At 35.9% G+C, this 15122-nt stretch overlaps 1 protein-coding gene across 1 annotated transcript in view; it reads left to right on the forward strand.

Annotated features, from left to right (window-relative positions):
• ERICH3 (glutamate rich 3) overlaps positions 1-15122 on the forward strand; it is a 117539-nt gene that overhangs the window by 86547 nt on the left and 15870 nt on the right. Inside the window, 1 exon segment of the mRNA XM_030759959.2 lies at positions 8516-8965. Coding sequence (XP_030615819.2) covers positions 8516-8965 — 450 coding nt within the window.

Genomic DNA, 15122 nt, shown 5'->3' on the forward strand with positions numbered 1-15122 from the left:
AGTGTTTGGCCAAGGCTGTGTGGGTCTTAGTAAATAAAATATCTTCCCTGGTACATTCTGGGCATTTATCAGTGATAATAATAACCCTGTCTTATATTTAAGTATGTGTATGTCTTCGTAGTTTGCTTTAGACTAGCGAATGAGGTAACATTATGATGACTTTTTGAATTGCTGTCAATTTTCCTCATTCTTTTCACCTCTCAAATTTTTTTCTGTATAAGATCTCAAAATTTTGAATTCAAGGAATACATAGGGATTATACAAAATAAGAGTAAATTAAGTAATAAAGTAATCACAAGAACAAATATTTAGTTTGTAGTTCTATTCTGTTCAAGAACGAATTCAAGCAAACCTATTCTAAAATTTCATGCAGACATATACAAGACAATAAAATAAAGAACAGAAATTATTTAGAGTAAGAAAGAAGATAATTTTACTAGGAACTGCACATGAGATCATGACTATGCTTGAACTAAAAATTTAATCCTGAACTTCCTGACAGAGTGAAGAGTGAAGCACAATGTGAAAAATTAGAGTGATTTTAACTTGCAATATATTTGAAAACAAGTTTTGCTGCCATTTTATTATAGTTGAAATAACTACTCTATATTAATGATCTAGCATTGAAAAATTTTTGTAAAGTCTTAAATTAGGCCTTTTCTTTAATTTCTCAATAGTTACATTTTATGTTTCTAGGCATGCCGAAACATAGCTTTTTTCCCTCATTTTGAATATGAATATTGGATTTAAGTTTATATTCCTATATGACATAGAAAAAGTTTAAGAATTCTATGGAAAAGTGATGTCACCTGAATCAAATTTTAAAGAAACTATACACGTGACTTGGACCTGGAAAAGGATTGAAAGTGTGTTTGCATATAAATATAACCGGTTCAGAACAAAGAAGGACTCAGTTTTTAATTTCTTCAATAATGGTGGTGAATTATCAAGTACTGATTTCACAAAGGGTCAGTACATTATTTCAATATATGGTAATCTGGGGATTATTTTTGTACTGCATAATCAACTTGCTTTCTTGGGATCAAATGGATTTTTTTCCAAGATAGAGTAATTTTTTCTGTTTAAGCAGACAAGGATGTAGGCAGTACTTGAATCTTACTTCAAGGGAAGGCTTTAATCATTTAGACCTGTAATTATTGAATAACTGATAGTGATGGGTCAACATCAACACTGAATACTACTTGCATTTAAATAACTGGAATCTTATGTTTAAAAAGGTATCCTATAGGTACTGTTCATTAAGACTATTTTGTGCTAAGTGCTGTGCTAAATATTTTACATGAATTATCTGATTTACTTCAAACAACCTTAAAAAAAAGCAGGTACTTTTAATATCCATTTCACTAGTAAAGAAACGTGGAAATGATGAGACTGAGTAACTCACACAGCCAGAAACTGGTGGAGCCAAGACGCAAAATTCAGAGCCTGGATTTTGGAAAAAAACAATATAACATTTCTCCAAATCAGCCAATATCCACTTATCTAAAATTAAAGCAAGTCCCCCCAATAAAAGGATTTTGTTTCCTTAAGAATGTACATTTTAGAGGCATTTACCTTGAGCTCTTCATCTTATCCTATTTTTTAGCCTCTGTTTTTTGTTTTACTTTTAAACGGAGGAAATTAAAATGGACATTTTCTAATTTTACCCAAATTTACCTCTCTCCTTCCTGGATGGACTCCCCCAATCCACTTCCAGGCCTTTTGCTTGTTTCCAATTCATCCCCTTCCTCTTCTATGAGACTCTCCTACTTCGGCAGCCTTCACTGAGCTCTTTATTTTATGAAACTCTATCGTTCAGTAGTTGATTTTTCACTCATTGTTTCATGTGTGTTAAATTTTGCCCCTCAAGCTAATTTAACAACACACAAATTAATTATACTACAAAAGCTAGGATTGTATGTTTTCCTTGTTATTCCTCACAGAGGTAATTTCCTAAAGATATTTTGTGAATATTAAGCAGTTACTTGATAAACACCAAGAATACTAAAACACTTTTGTTAGTGCCATGATATCTAGTTACATTTATACTATATGATTATTACTGGAATTTTATTAAAAACATTGTATAGAGTTAGCTGCATTATGGAGATATAGAACATATAATATTTTAAATAGATGTGTAATGAAAGCTATCAGAACATATAAAATCTAGTCCACAATGTTGGGAAATTTAAGAGCTAACTGTTCTTAAATTAAATTGGCTAACTATTTTATTCTGTTTTTTCAATAACGATGTTATTAAATAATCCTTTTTAAGAGCTCCTTTGCATCCTCGGTATTTACATTAAAACTCTGCCATTATTCTGAAGTAAAATTTCATTGCTTACTATTGCTTCTTTCCTCCACCACCAGGCTCCTTTATTTTCCATCCCTTTATTTTGATAACCTGACCCTGCGTTATTCAAAAACATGCTTTGTAGCATGAGGAGTATCAGAATTAGATATTTCATCCAGCAAACAAGAAATGTGCATTAAAAATGATAATGACATGATAGATTCCTTGGAACAATCTATTGAAAAGCCAGACAGCACTTCATCTTCAAAAGTGTAAGAGGCATATTGTGACCACTGAATCCTAGACACTGGTACATCCTTTTTATTGACATGATTAAGAATCTCGCTGTTAGTGTTTGGATGTGTTTCATTTGAACCTGCCTGCACCTGTTCCCAGAGGGCAAATAATTGCCCAGGCTGTCACTCTTGTGACAAGTCGGCCCCATTTAAACTGCCAGTGAGCAATTGCATCGGCCCGCCTTGATGAATACACTGCGCTGAGCAGCCTGCAAATGATGGAGTGCCAGGGACTGCGTGCCCACTAAGAGAGGACCCTGCTTTAGGAATGATGTGTGAGACTTCCCATCGTTTAAAAAGAATGACAGATTCCTTTTCTCTGTGTTTGTGTTGGCAACCCCAGGAGCTAATTCACCAGTTGAAAATATATTGTCATAGATGAATGTTATAAAGTTGAGGGGAAAAGTGTCATGTTGCTGAGAATAGACTTTTAGGGACAGTTTGGATGATAGTACCTATGAGTAAGAGGTAAAGACTAAGTAGCCCCTTATGAGAAAGAGAACGGGGGGAAGGAGAGAGAGAGAGAGAGAGAGAGAGAGAGAGAGAGGGAGAGAGAGAGAGAATCTGTTCCCAGAATACAAATAAAAGGACATAAGAATTAAAGTGAAATTTTTGTCTAGTAAGAAAGATAGTATTTTACTTGCGCTATTTTTCAGTCTGTTGAATAAGTAGGCCTTAAAGACTTTGAAAATCTCAGAATCACAAAAATATTCTGTTTACTTGATTTACTGACTTCCAGTATCTCACTCTTCCTTTCTGGGCCTGACTATGGGCTTGAAGGGATGCATATGAGCGAAGCCTGCTCCTTCTGTGTTGAAATTGTACATGCTATGAGACCACGCTCTGTGGACTTCAGTGTCACTTGACTCCTCCTCGGACCAGAGAGGGTTAGGGGAAGATTGTAGGCAGCTTTTGGCTAGAATCTATGTCTGTGATGTTTTGCATGATTAGTCACATTTTAATTTTTCTTAATTGTAAGAATTCCTCAATTCATCTTCACTTTTGGATTGTTGAAGTAGGAAGTCATGGCTTTCAGGTGAATACTTAAATGCAGCATCATCTTTTAGTTCACATAAAATACTTTTCTATGAGGTATTTCTCTACAGTTTTGAATCTGCCCTATACATAGTGATGGCACTACTGAGGCACTCAATAAAATCTTGTGAAATGCATGGCTGGTTGACTAGATTAATGGACCAATGTAAAAAGATTTAAGCAGCCAAATGTGATACACGATTTGATTATATTCTCAGTATTTTAAGTATTTAGAAAATCCAGTTAAAGGTAAATAAGGAGGAACTTTTAAGCTTTCTTCTTCTTCTCCTGCATTTACTTTAGATATATATATATATACAAAGTAATGTGTATATTTGTCTCATTGGTAAATTGATAATGAATTACCAGTATGAGGACATATGTTCTCCCTTACACCAAATAACTAGTTACTGTTCATGGATGGAATTCAGTGATTTCTGCTTCTATTGTCATTAAGCATACACTCATTTGATGATATTTATTGAGTACAAAGCACTTGTCTAATCAGGTATTATTGTACATGAAAATATTCACCAAACCACAGTATCTAATATAAATATGAACAGATTTTGGTGAACTCATGAGTATAATCTACAACTGTTAATATAAAGAATAGTAGGACATAAAAATTCATATGTCAAGGCTAATTTGAAGAAAATAGGTGTGACACTTATGCAGATTTTTCTGTGAAACCTTGGACCAAGGAATTGGCAAAGAGACATAATTTGTGTTAGAACTCAGAGCAGTATTGGGTCCACTGGGTTGAGATACATGGTGTGTTATTGGAGTGATCTAAATTTTTAACTGAATTTTCATATTTGAGTTTGTGAACTTAAATCGAGGTGTCTCTATGGGCTTCAAGCTAGTAAGCTAAAAACAAAGTAGTTAAAATCAGGACATTAGTGGAGGAAATAATGAATTTAAACTGTAGTAAAACAATGCATCATGCTAGTGGGTGAAGGAATGATTGAAAACTGAGGCCAGGACTTGTCACTGGTTCAAAACAAACTACATAGCTATGGATCGCAATAAGAGTATAACAGCTTCTGAGAGAGCTACCCATGGTCACTGTTAAGAGAATGAACAAATACCTTAATAAATATGTGTAGTTGATTTATTGTACTCATGCCAGAGGAAGCAATGTCTGTCTAGAGTGTGTAATCTCTATGGAAGCAGGGACCTGGCCTGCTTTTTACTCCATTGTGTCCTCAATACCAGAACATTGCCTGAAACGTAGGACGTGCTCAATGTGCATTTAGTGAACGGATGAATCTCTGTAAGTGGCTAGGAAGATGGAGGACAACTCAGGACCTCAGTTACGGAGAGAGAGCAGAGTTCATCCTGAATTTGCTGGACTGGTGCTGACTATGGATGTGTGTGCGGTTGGTACCTTTGGTCAGGTGTATATCAAATTGACTAGGCAGGCAGTGCAAACAGTGGAGATTACTGACACATATATAGTAGAATATGTAAAACTATTTTCCATTTGTCATCTGTAGTGGTAACAGTGGAAATCTAGCTAAGAGAAGCAATAGTGGGTTCATGACAGTGGGTGCCCTCTGTTTGAAGGCCTTTTGGCAGGTAGAGTGGTCTTGGTTTTAATACAATGGGTCATTACAAAAGAAGTATTTTACAAAAATTGCTCCTTTATAGCTAATGGACATTGGGTATTATTTAACTTCCGTGGGCCTTACTTTCTAGATCTAGAAAAAGAAGATAACTAACTACTCCATGGGATTAAATGAGATGTTTGTAAAGTGCTTACCTCAGTGCTTGGTACAGAGTAGGTGCATAATCATGATCAGGTTTTATTTTTTTCCTCAATAAATGGTAACTGTGACTACTATGCTTAATGTGATATACAGGGTGAAATCACAAGAAAGAAATTTATTAGAATATACTTATCATGTATGATATCAGAGAGAGAAGAAGACTTAAAATCAAAAAGCAATGATTATTTGATTTGGTGAGATTAATTTTTATCATGTAATTTCTGCAATGATTTATGGAGAGCAATAATTGGAATTGATTCCCATTTTACAGCAAAGAAAACAGAGCCTTAGAGAAGTTAAGTAGCATAACCAAAGTCAAAGCTAATGAGTAGCTTAGTCATGATTGGAACACCTAAGTTTGTCTTACAGAAAAACGTAGTATTTTCTCTCAAGTTCATGTTGCGTGAAATAGTAGTGACAGAAAAGAAGGAATAGTTATCAATGAACAGTTATGATGACATGAAAAGAGAAAACAGTGAAGGATTGGGGACTGATTGAATGTGGAAAGAGAAAAGTCAGAGATCCTGCTTAGGGTGTAGAACCATGGCACCAAACACACTGGCTTTGGCCAAGGACTCAGGCAGTGGGTGCAGATCAGGTCCCTACCATGAAGACCAAGGGCAGATTCTTAGCATCAGTACCTGGAGGGAGCACTGGAGAGATAAATGGAATTTGGTAGGAGGCAGAGCTGTTTCCTAACATGCCTCCAAGACAACTTTTTCCCTCCTAATGAAAAAAAAATTACAATTTACATATCGACCCTAAAATTCCTTTATATAAAATGTTCCTTGATATAAAAGTTTTCACATAAAAACTTTATTTCTAAGAGAATAAATAAAATTAGTGTTGAAAATCTCATTCCATGGCCCTAAAGCATTTTGAGCTTTTTTTAGGCACAGCCTGGCCCCAGTGTCTGTATGAAAATGAGAGTGAGAAATGAGAGTGAAACGAAATTATACAGGGAGGTTAGAGAGAAATTTGAAAACCGAAATGAGTTTCTATGGGAGGTCAGGTAGCCTTGCCACTCAGCGGCCATTCATTCACCTGATCTTTCTTAAGGACTGACTCAAAATTGAACCAGAGCATGTTTCAGCCTTTGAAATAAAATAATACAATGAACAGAAGCTGCTAAAGAAAGAGGAGCACTCATTTTTTAAATTATGTGAACAACTCTCAGAGCCAAAAGCGAGAGTCCTGGTGTCAACATTCAGATGGTAGATACGGATATTTTTGGACGTGCAGAACCATTATAACATTGTATCCTAGCTAATTGTGCAATTAATGAAAACCACTGATCAAACAAACCACTAGCACACTGGGAGTTGTTTTTCTTTTTTAAAAAACAAATGTGAAATGCTTAAGAGAGGGGGAAATCATAGTCCCTGAAATTTCTGAACTAGTACAAATAAGATAGAGAACGACTGTCCTTGATCTGTACGTTCCCCACCGAGAGACAGCACATCCAGATCTTATACAATGGAGATAAAGAATGAGTGGCTGAAGTGTGTGATTCCTTTGAGAAACAGTGGTCATCTGGTGCCTGTCAAGGTAGTTGGAAGATAAGAACAAATGGAATTGTACTTAAGGGGTTCTGTTGCTTAAAGGCTTTTTGGAGTTTATTTTTTACTGCTGTGTAGAATCTCTCACATCTTTGTGGGAACTCAGTATGTCTCAGTGACTATACTTAAAATGCTAAGCCCTGTCATGGAGAGCCATTGGGGCTAGAGGGAAGAGGATAAGAGTAAAGACAGGTATTTCTTCCCTTAAACTCTGCCTCAGCTGCTACAGCCATCTGGGTAGCTGACAAGCAGAAAAAAACATAAACAGAAAAAAGAATCAGGAGCACACAGAGAAGAGCAAACAAGAAAGCTAAGCAGCTTGTAAGTATGGGCTATTTCATTTGAAAAATATATTGTGTAAAAAAATTATAAACACAGGTTTATTTGGCTAAAAAAAATGAAAGGCAAGTTTGTATTTTTCTGGCCCAAGGCAGTGCATCTTCCTTACAGAGTCAGTGTGTGTGTGTTACTTTCTTGGAGATTTAAAAAAGTTTTTGTGGGTAATAAATACGAAACCATTTTTGGCTCTGGTAAGTTTCCAGACTGCATGTCTGTAGCATCACATCAATGTACTGCATAGATATCCTAGAATCTCTTTTGCCGATTCTGTATGTCCATCTCCAGCTTCTGCATCCTCTGTCTTCTTCAGAGGACAGCCCTGGGCTACTGGGTTTGCTTCACCCTCAGGCACAAAGAGCAAGGGAGTGCCAAGAGTTCATGTTCCCCCCAGGGTGGCCTGTAGCTATGTCTGACTGGAGCAGAGTATGGAAGCCCAGCTCCTTCCTCAAGGGAAGAAAAATTCTAATATAATTTAGACTTCAGAGGTTCCCATGGGATCAGGCTGAGGCTGAGATGTTGCTTGAAATAGCTCTCTTGATTGACTTCTTCCCTGCCCTGCCCTGCTTTACCCACACCCAGAAGAGTTTCTCTTGGAGCATATTTTTAATACATCACTGGAACATGAGTCCTCATCTCAGTGTCTGCTTCTGGGGAACCCATAAAAAAGACCAGATCTCACACACACACACATATGCACACAGACACACGCACACAAGCATTATCTCAAAGTATTAAGTATCTAGGTATTATGCAAATGCATAGATATTCTTACCATACCGAGCTACCAGGGTGTACCAGTATGGCGGGTGTTACAGTAGATAAAAATTTAAACTTTATGCACAGAGAATACTGTGGATACATCCAAGATGATAACGAGATAAGTGCTCTTGCTGAACAAGTGAAAGATTATTCAATTTCTTCTATAACAAAATAGATACTAACAAAGGTTTTCCAGTGAAATGGCTTTCAACAAATAAACAAATACAATTGGTTTTCAGTTAAATACGACTTCGTATTGAAAATTGTATAGACTCACAGATTACGTAGGTCTTTCTTTATCATGACGATTATGTGGACTATATGGGGAAAGGGTATCAAATCTGCTAAACTATATTAAAAATTTTAGTATGATTAATTACTAGCATAATTCCCACAATTATTATTATTAAATTTCCCTTTATGGACAAGCAATGATGTTGTCATTTTTAATTTTTGTAGATATAAGAACTGCTTCATCAACCTCATCCAAAAGTCACCCATATTCTAGTTGCAGTGAGGATGAATCTGCACTGGGGGACAGGGAAGCCCACACTGAAAACAGTCCAAATGAAAGTGTCCGAAGTCCATCTTCCCAGGAGTTGAGTGAAAATGATGAGCCAGGAAAAACCCACCTTCCACTTGAGAATTCTCTAGAAATCGAAATTGAAGACCAAGAAATAATAAAAGTAGATGTGGAGACCAAGCCTCTGCCAATAGAGGAAAACTTGGAGAATGTTCTTGAAGAAGAAGCAGAGAAAGGAACCCGAGTGATTGCAGAGGGCTTATCTGAGAAGTCCAGGGAACATGTTTCCAAGGAAGACAAGGAAAAGAGTAAGAGTAACCTTTGGGAAGGAAGCGCTGCTAAGGTGAAGGACAAAAAGGCAGGTCCCCGTAGGATGGATAAAGGTGGTAAGTATGGCCATTGAGTTGACCTGCCATTGTCTCTATGCATGGAAGCTGATCTTGGTCATTGCACTCTGCCAAAGCTTGGGAAATACTATTGTGATAATGCCGGAGGGATTCAATTTTTTCCTATTTCTCTCTGTGTCACATGATCATACATGTATTTTCAGCTTGTTGTTTTCCTTTATTGCATTTAAAAAATTACTTGATAATTCTTAAGTAGCCTGTTTCCTATTTTCTGTAAATTCCTTCCTATGACAGTTCTATCTCAAGAATCAAATAAAACACAATACATGTCTGAAGGCAAGGGTATGTGTAGCTTTTTAGAAGTTATTTAGTATCAGCAATGCTATTTGTTCTTATCCAAATATGCATTTATATGTATATGTAGCTAACATTGATAGGTGCTTGCTATGTGCCAGTGCTAAACACTTACATATATTAACTCGTCTAATCCTCACAACAGCCCAATATCCCCATGAGTTAGGTTCTATTATCATTATCTCCTTTTTACAGATGACAAAACTGTGGTTTGTAGAGGTTAAGTAAGATGTCAAGCATCATACAGCTAATAAGAAGCATTCCTAGGATTTGAATTCAGGGAGAGTGGTGCCAGTTTCTAAAGGTTTCCAATTTTCTCTGTGCAATAGGAATTTATAGTTAAATAAAAATTTCATAGAAAACGCCAAACTGCACTTTAAGTTCTCTGAAACTGAGTAACTTTCTGATCCAGGGGTTTCTTGGGTGTGTTAGACAGTTCCATTTGACATAGAAAGTCTTGAAGCATGTCCTAGGATGATCAGGCCCCAGTACCTTACACACATGGAAGGTCTGATACTTTTCTCAACTTTAGGAGGACAGTTAAAGGATTGAGTTGTGTCCTGTGGATGGCCGGTTGTGCCTGCAGCTATTTGGCTCTCACATAGTACGCTGTGCCCTATAACTTGTATCTCGGGCCTTTCCCTAATCTCTCCCATCTGTCTACCCTGCCAACATGGTGGGAATTCTTTTTGACTCCAAGGTAAAATTTGTTGTCACATTTTAATAGTACTAAAATTCATCTGCGTTTGAAAACTTATGAATGCTTTTAATGTCTATAACATTTATTTTAGAAACTTAAAAGCTGTTATTAAACCACTGGTGCCTACAGCTAAGAATTGAGGATGTTGAATAGTTATCTTTCCATTCAGTCATTATCATTAACCTTCTACTATGCACTGTGGTCAATAAGAAATGTGTAAGAGAGGGTTCCTTCCATAAAATGTTAAGAGGAAGGTTTGGCATGCCAATAACTGGACAAGGTCAGTAGTCACATGTAAAACCAGAGAAGGTACAAATGTTACGGGGCTTCAAAGGAGGAGAAGACTCATTTGATGAAGTCACCTTGAAAGTTTTCGTGAAGGACATATTTGAGGAAGGCTTTAAAGGTTAGATAAGATTTTGAAGGTGGAATGGAGGAGGATAAAGCATGCCAAACAGCAGGAAGTAGCAAAGGATATAACCTTGGAATACGTTAAACAAAAACTCTAGAATGAGCAGTTTGACAAACTTCAGCCCACAAGCCAAATCTGGCCTACCACCTTTTCTTTTTGTATTGCCTGTGAGTGAAGAATGTTTTTTCTCTTTTCTTTTCTTTCATTTTTAAAAGGTTGGAAAAAATCAGAAGAAGAAGAATATGTGATATGTGAAAATTATATTAAATTCACATTTCAGTGCCAGAAAATAAAGTTTTACTGGACTAGAGTCATGCTTATTTATTTACATATTCTTAGTGGCTGCTTTTGCTCTACAAGGGCAGAGTTAAGTAGCTGCAACAGAGACCCTATGGCCCACGAAGCCCTAAGGATTCACTGTTTGGCCCTTTACAGAAAAAGTTTGCCAACCTCTGCCTTAGAATTATAACATTAAGACCCCCAACATTTTCAAAATGATTTTGCCATATGTGAGTAAAGATTCTTATTAACATACATTTGAAGCCCTTTTATAAAATAATTCAAATTTTTGATCTTGGATTTTATCATTCAATTCTGGTACATGTAATGTATAATCTAGAAAATTTGTACAATTTGGCAAACTGCTGACCAAAAAGGTACAGATGTTAAAGTTCAGTAGCAACATTGACGTTATTACTAGTATTTCTTTTATTTCCACTTCAGAAAACTAGATTGTTTACCTGGATTTATGGAAGTAGACAACTTTTTGTAAAATAAGATGCACATGATATAGGTTGAAATTAGGGGATAGATAGAATAATAGAAGTATTCGACTAGGATCATATCACTTGGAAGAGAGTGAGGTTTTTCTGTGGTACTCGGGCCTCTCACTGTTGTGGACTCTCCCATTGCGGAGCACAGGCTCCGGACGTGCAGGCCCAGCGGCCATGGCTCATGGGCCTAGCCGCTCTGCGGCATGTGGGATCTTCCCGGACTGGGGCACGAACCCATGTTCCCTGCATCGGCAGGCGGACTCTCAACGACTGCGCCACCAGGGAAGCCCGAGAGTGGGTTTTTTTTCCCCCCTCTGGATTTGTGAAATGAAGAGTATATAGGTTTATTATTTTTCTCAACTATTATGGGAAACTTGTGTTCTTGACTTGATGACATCTATAATTTTAAAACATTTTGTTATTATCTTTTCATTGAGGTGAGTTCAACACTAGATGGCAACGTTTATGATTATTTATCTCTCTTATGCTCTAATATATGTACCAAACCTCTTTATCAGTGTTTATTTTTCATTAACAGCTTATGAAATACATTTAGAAAATAGAGAAAAGAGGGCTTAAAATTATCTGCAGATTTATCACACACAAAAATCACCTATAACATATGGTCAGTCTTTTTATTTCTAAAGTTAGAGTTTACAAGTTATGTTTTCATATTTCCATAAAATGTTATATTTTGCTTTTTATTCTTAACCTTATACCATAAGTATTTTTATGTTATTATGTAATCTTCATGAATATGTTTAATGTCTGTGTATTATTCCATTCTGTGGTTTGTTCATAATTTAAATATTTCCCTATTTTTCCTATTTTTACTACTACTAGTAGTACTCTAGTATCTTATTACCTACGATAATTTGAAATTAATAATTATTTTCTTAGGCTAGGTTCCAAGAAGTTTACTTTTTGGATCAAAGGTAATAGACATTTTAAGGTTTTTGAAAAAAAAATTTTTCTTAGAAATGATTGGTTGAAAAGTTTATACAATGCAGAACAGATGAGAATAAGATGAAAGCTAAAGGCTTCCTTCCCTGGCCTTTATTATTTTTCCTGAGAGATAGATAACTGTGGAAAAGTTTTTTTGTGTGCATGATTCCAGAAAATTTTCTCTATATACACACATATATAAGTGCATTCATATATTATATATATACAGACCTTATTTTTATATACAGATGGAAACATGATACATTTTTGTTTTACAACTTGCTTTTTTCACTTAACACTGTATCCTGAATATCTTTTTATATCAGCATATATAACTGTACTTTTATTCTTATTTACTGTGTATGTTATGCCATTGTATTGCCTTAGTATCATAACTTTGCAACTTTTCTTAAAAATATGTTGCCTTCTGTGTAAGAACTGGTAGATTTGTTCTATGGTCCATCTTCCACAAAAGAACAAAATTCCTGGATTACAGAGGCCCAGAGGCAGAGTGAATAAAGTACAGTGGAAAATAAGATATTAATAAGCAAAATAAAACAAAGACCATGTAAAATATTTAGAACGATGTAGAAGGATTATGGTATCAAAACCTAAGGATTAGTAGATTATGACAGCTGGGTGCTAATGTTTTTAAAATAAACTCAAGGAAATGATGCAATAAATTTGTAAATATTTAGAATAATAGACTAAAGGAAGTGACAGATATTCTCAAAAGCCTTTATATTCCTAAGAAAATTTCAGATAAAATAAACCAGGTCTTGAAAGTATCGTGAGTTATATTGATATTGATGCCAAGCAAAGAGGTTACGGTGGTTCCTCCTCCTTAACTGAGCCTTCAGTTAGGTGGCTGAGGGAGAGAGGGATAGAATCAAAGTTATGTGCTTGAAATGAAGATCATTTAGGTCACAGCTTATATGAGTTAGATCAGAAGGCTGGTGAAGATTGAAACGTGTGTATTTTATTTAGCTCCCTGATTAGAACCTTAGATTGCAGTGAAATGGGGACTGAGATAATGTGTAAAAGATTCTATCTCATTTTGTATAGCACTGAATTAATCAATTTCAACTAGACCTAGAATAAAAATTGTGATTATGTTAAGAATAAGTCTATGGGCTGAAAAAATGATGTACAATGAATGATGTTTTGTTGAGTCTAAGTTAATACAACTTAATCTGAATTGTCTTCACTTAAGATCATAGCAATGGATAAATTTGTAAAGTACTACAGTCAATGCCTTCTTACCTTTCAGGCTGATAACATAAAACGATAACTTCCTTCTATTTTATAATATGTCACACTTAATTGGGCTTTGTCCAGTCCACCAACAAATCAGGTGAATTTATATAAAAGATGTGTCATATGCAGTGAAGTGGGTAAGGTAAAAGATTATAATTGCTAGCTACAATGAGGTAGTGCCCTTGAGAGTTAATTCAGTATTATAGGGCATAGTGTTATTTTCGTGTTTATTTTTCTCTGTTATTTTTAGTTTAAGCTGTCTTAATGCATTGTGACACATGGTGTTCTAATGATGGAACAATTCATGTGGATTTGTGAAATTAATATAATTTATACATTATGAATATAAATAATATATTAAGAATAAAGTATCATATAGTATAAAGTAAAATGTATGTAGAAGTAGGCATTTTATACTTTTACATATGAATCAGCGGAAGTCATGGTGCTTGGCCAGGTAATATAGACCTAAAAACTGTTAGGACTAAAGTAAAATGCAATTTTATCATCCCATAGGCAGGATAGAATGGTCTCGATGAAAGAACAAGAAAATCACGTGTTATGAGTTGCAGTCTAAATACAACTTCTGAATGAATTGTGAAAGCATATAGCTGTTTGTTTCAATAGATTTCTTCTGAAATATTTGTTAGGTATCTGCTTTATGCCACACTGTTCCTGGTGTGAACATAACGAAGTCCTTCCCTATATGGGAGCTTATATTCGAGGAGGAGATGTGCCTAACAAGTGAAAGATAAACATGTAATGGGGCATCTGGGCTAAGTGCTAGCAGAAAAGAAAGTCAAGGTAAGGACATAGAGTGATGGTTTGAGGAAGGGGTAGTATTTTTTAGGGCTGTCCTCTCTCAGTGAGGGGACATTTGAGCAAAGACCAGAATGAGGTGCGGGGGTGAGCCACTCTGTCATGTGAAGAAGGAGCACAGGAAGCAGAAGGCCCAGCAAATGCACAGAGTCTAAACTGGGAGCATCGTTGTTGAGTGAAGAATTTGGAAGGAGGTCAGTGTGACAGGAGCAGAATGGACAAGGCAGAGACTGGAGGAAATGAGGCCAGAGGGAAAAACTTATATGCCATTGGGAGGAGTTTATTCTGAGGTAGGAAGCCATTGGAAAAATTAGTGCATACAAATGACATGAGCTGAAAGTTTTGAAAAGATTCTTGCTACTGTGTGGAGGATAGAATTTAGCTTTCTGAGTATGTTATCTTCGAACAGCTGTGGTCTTGAGTTGTGATTAATCCTGGATCTTTGTAAGCAATGTTTCAATGACAAAGGTAACACAGGAACAGCTTTACTGTATAGGTAGATGATGTAAGTCATGAATTTTGTCATAGTGAGTTGTTGGGAAGATAATTGATTGGCTACACAAAGAATGATCAAAGAACATGCATAGTTTTCAAGGTGACTGGGAACTTGGAATAAACCTGCATATATATTTACTCAGCTTTTATTGCCTTCTTATGTTCTTAAAATTCAAATGAAAAGTTCTTGGCAAAACGTTCTTCTCATATAGAATTGCTCAAGATACTTAGCATTTTTTAAAAAAACATATTTATTGGCATATAATTGCTTTACAATGGTGTGTTAGTTTCTGCTGTATAACAAATTGAATCAGCTATACATATACATATATCCCCATATCTCCTCTCTCTTGCGTCTCCCTCCCACCTCTCTAGGTGGACACAAAGCACTGAGGTGATCTCCCTGTGCTATGCAGCTGCTTCCCACTAGCAATATGTTTT

Source organism: Delphinapterus leucas, chromosome 1 (assembly GCF_059928025.1).
Source record: "Delphinapterus leucas isolate spDelLeu-1000000601 "Yukka" chromosome 1, BTC_Dleu_Yukka2, whole genome shotgun sequence".
Classification (NCBI taxonomy): domain Eukaryota; kingdom Metazoa; phylum Chordata; class Mammalia; order Artiodactyla; family Monodontidae; genus Delphinapterus; species Delphinapterus leucas.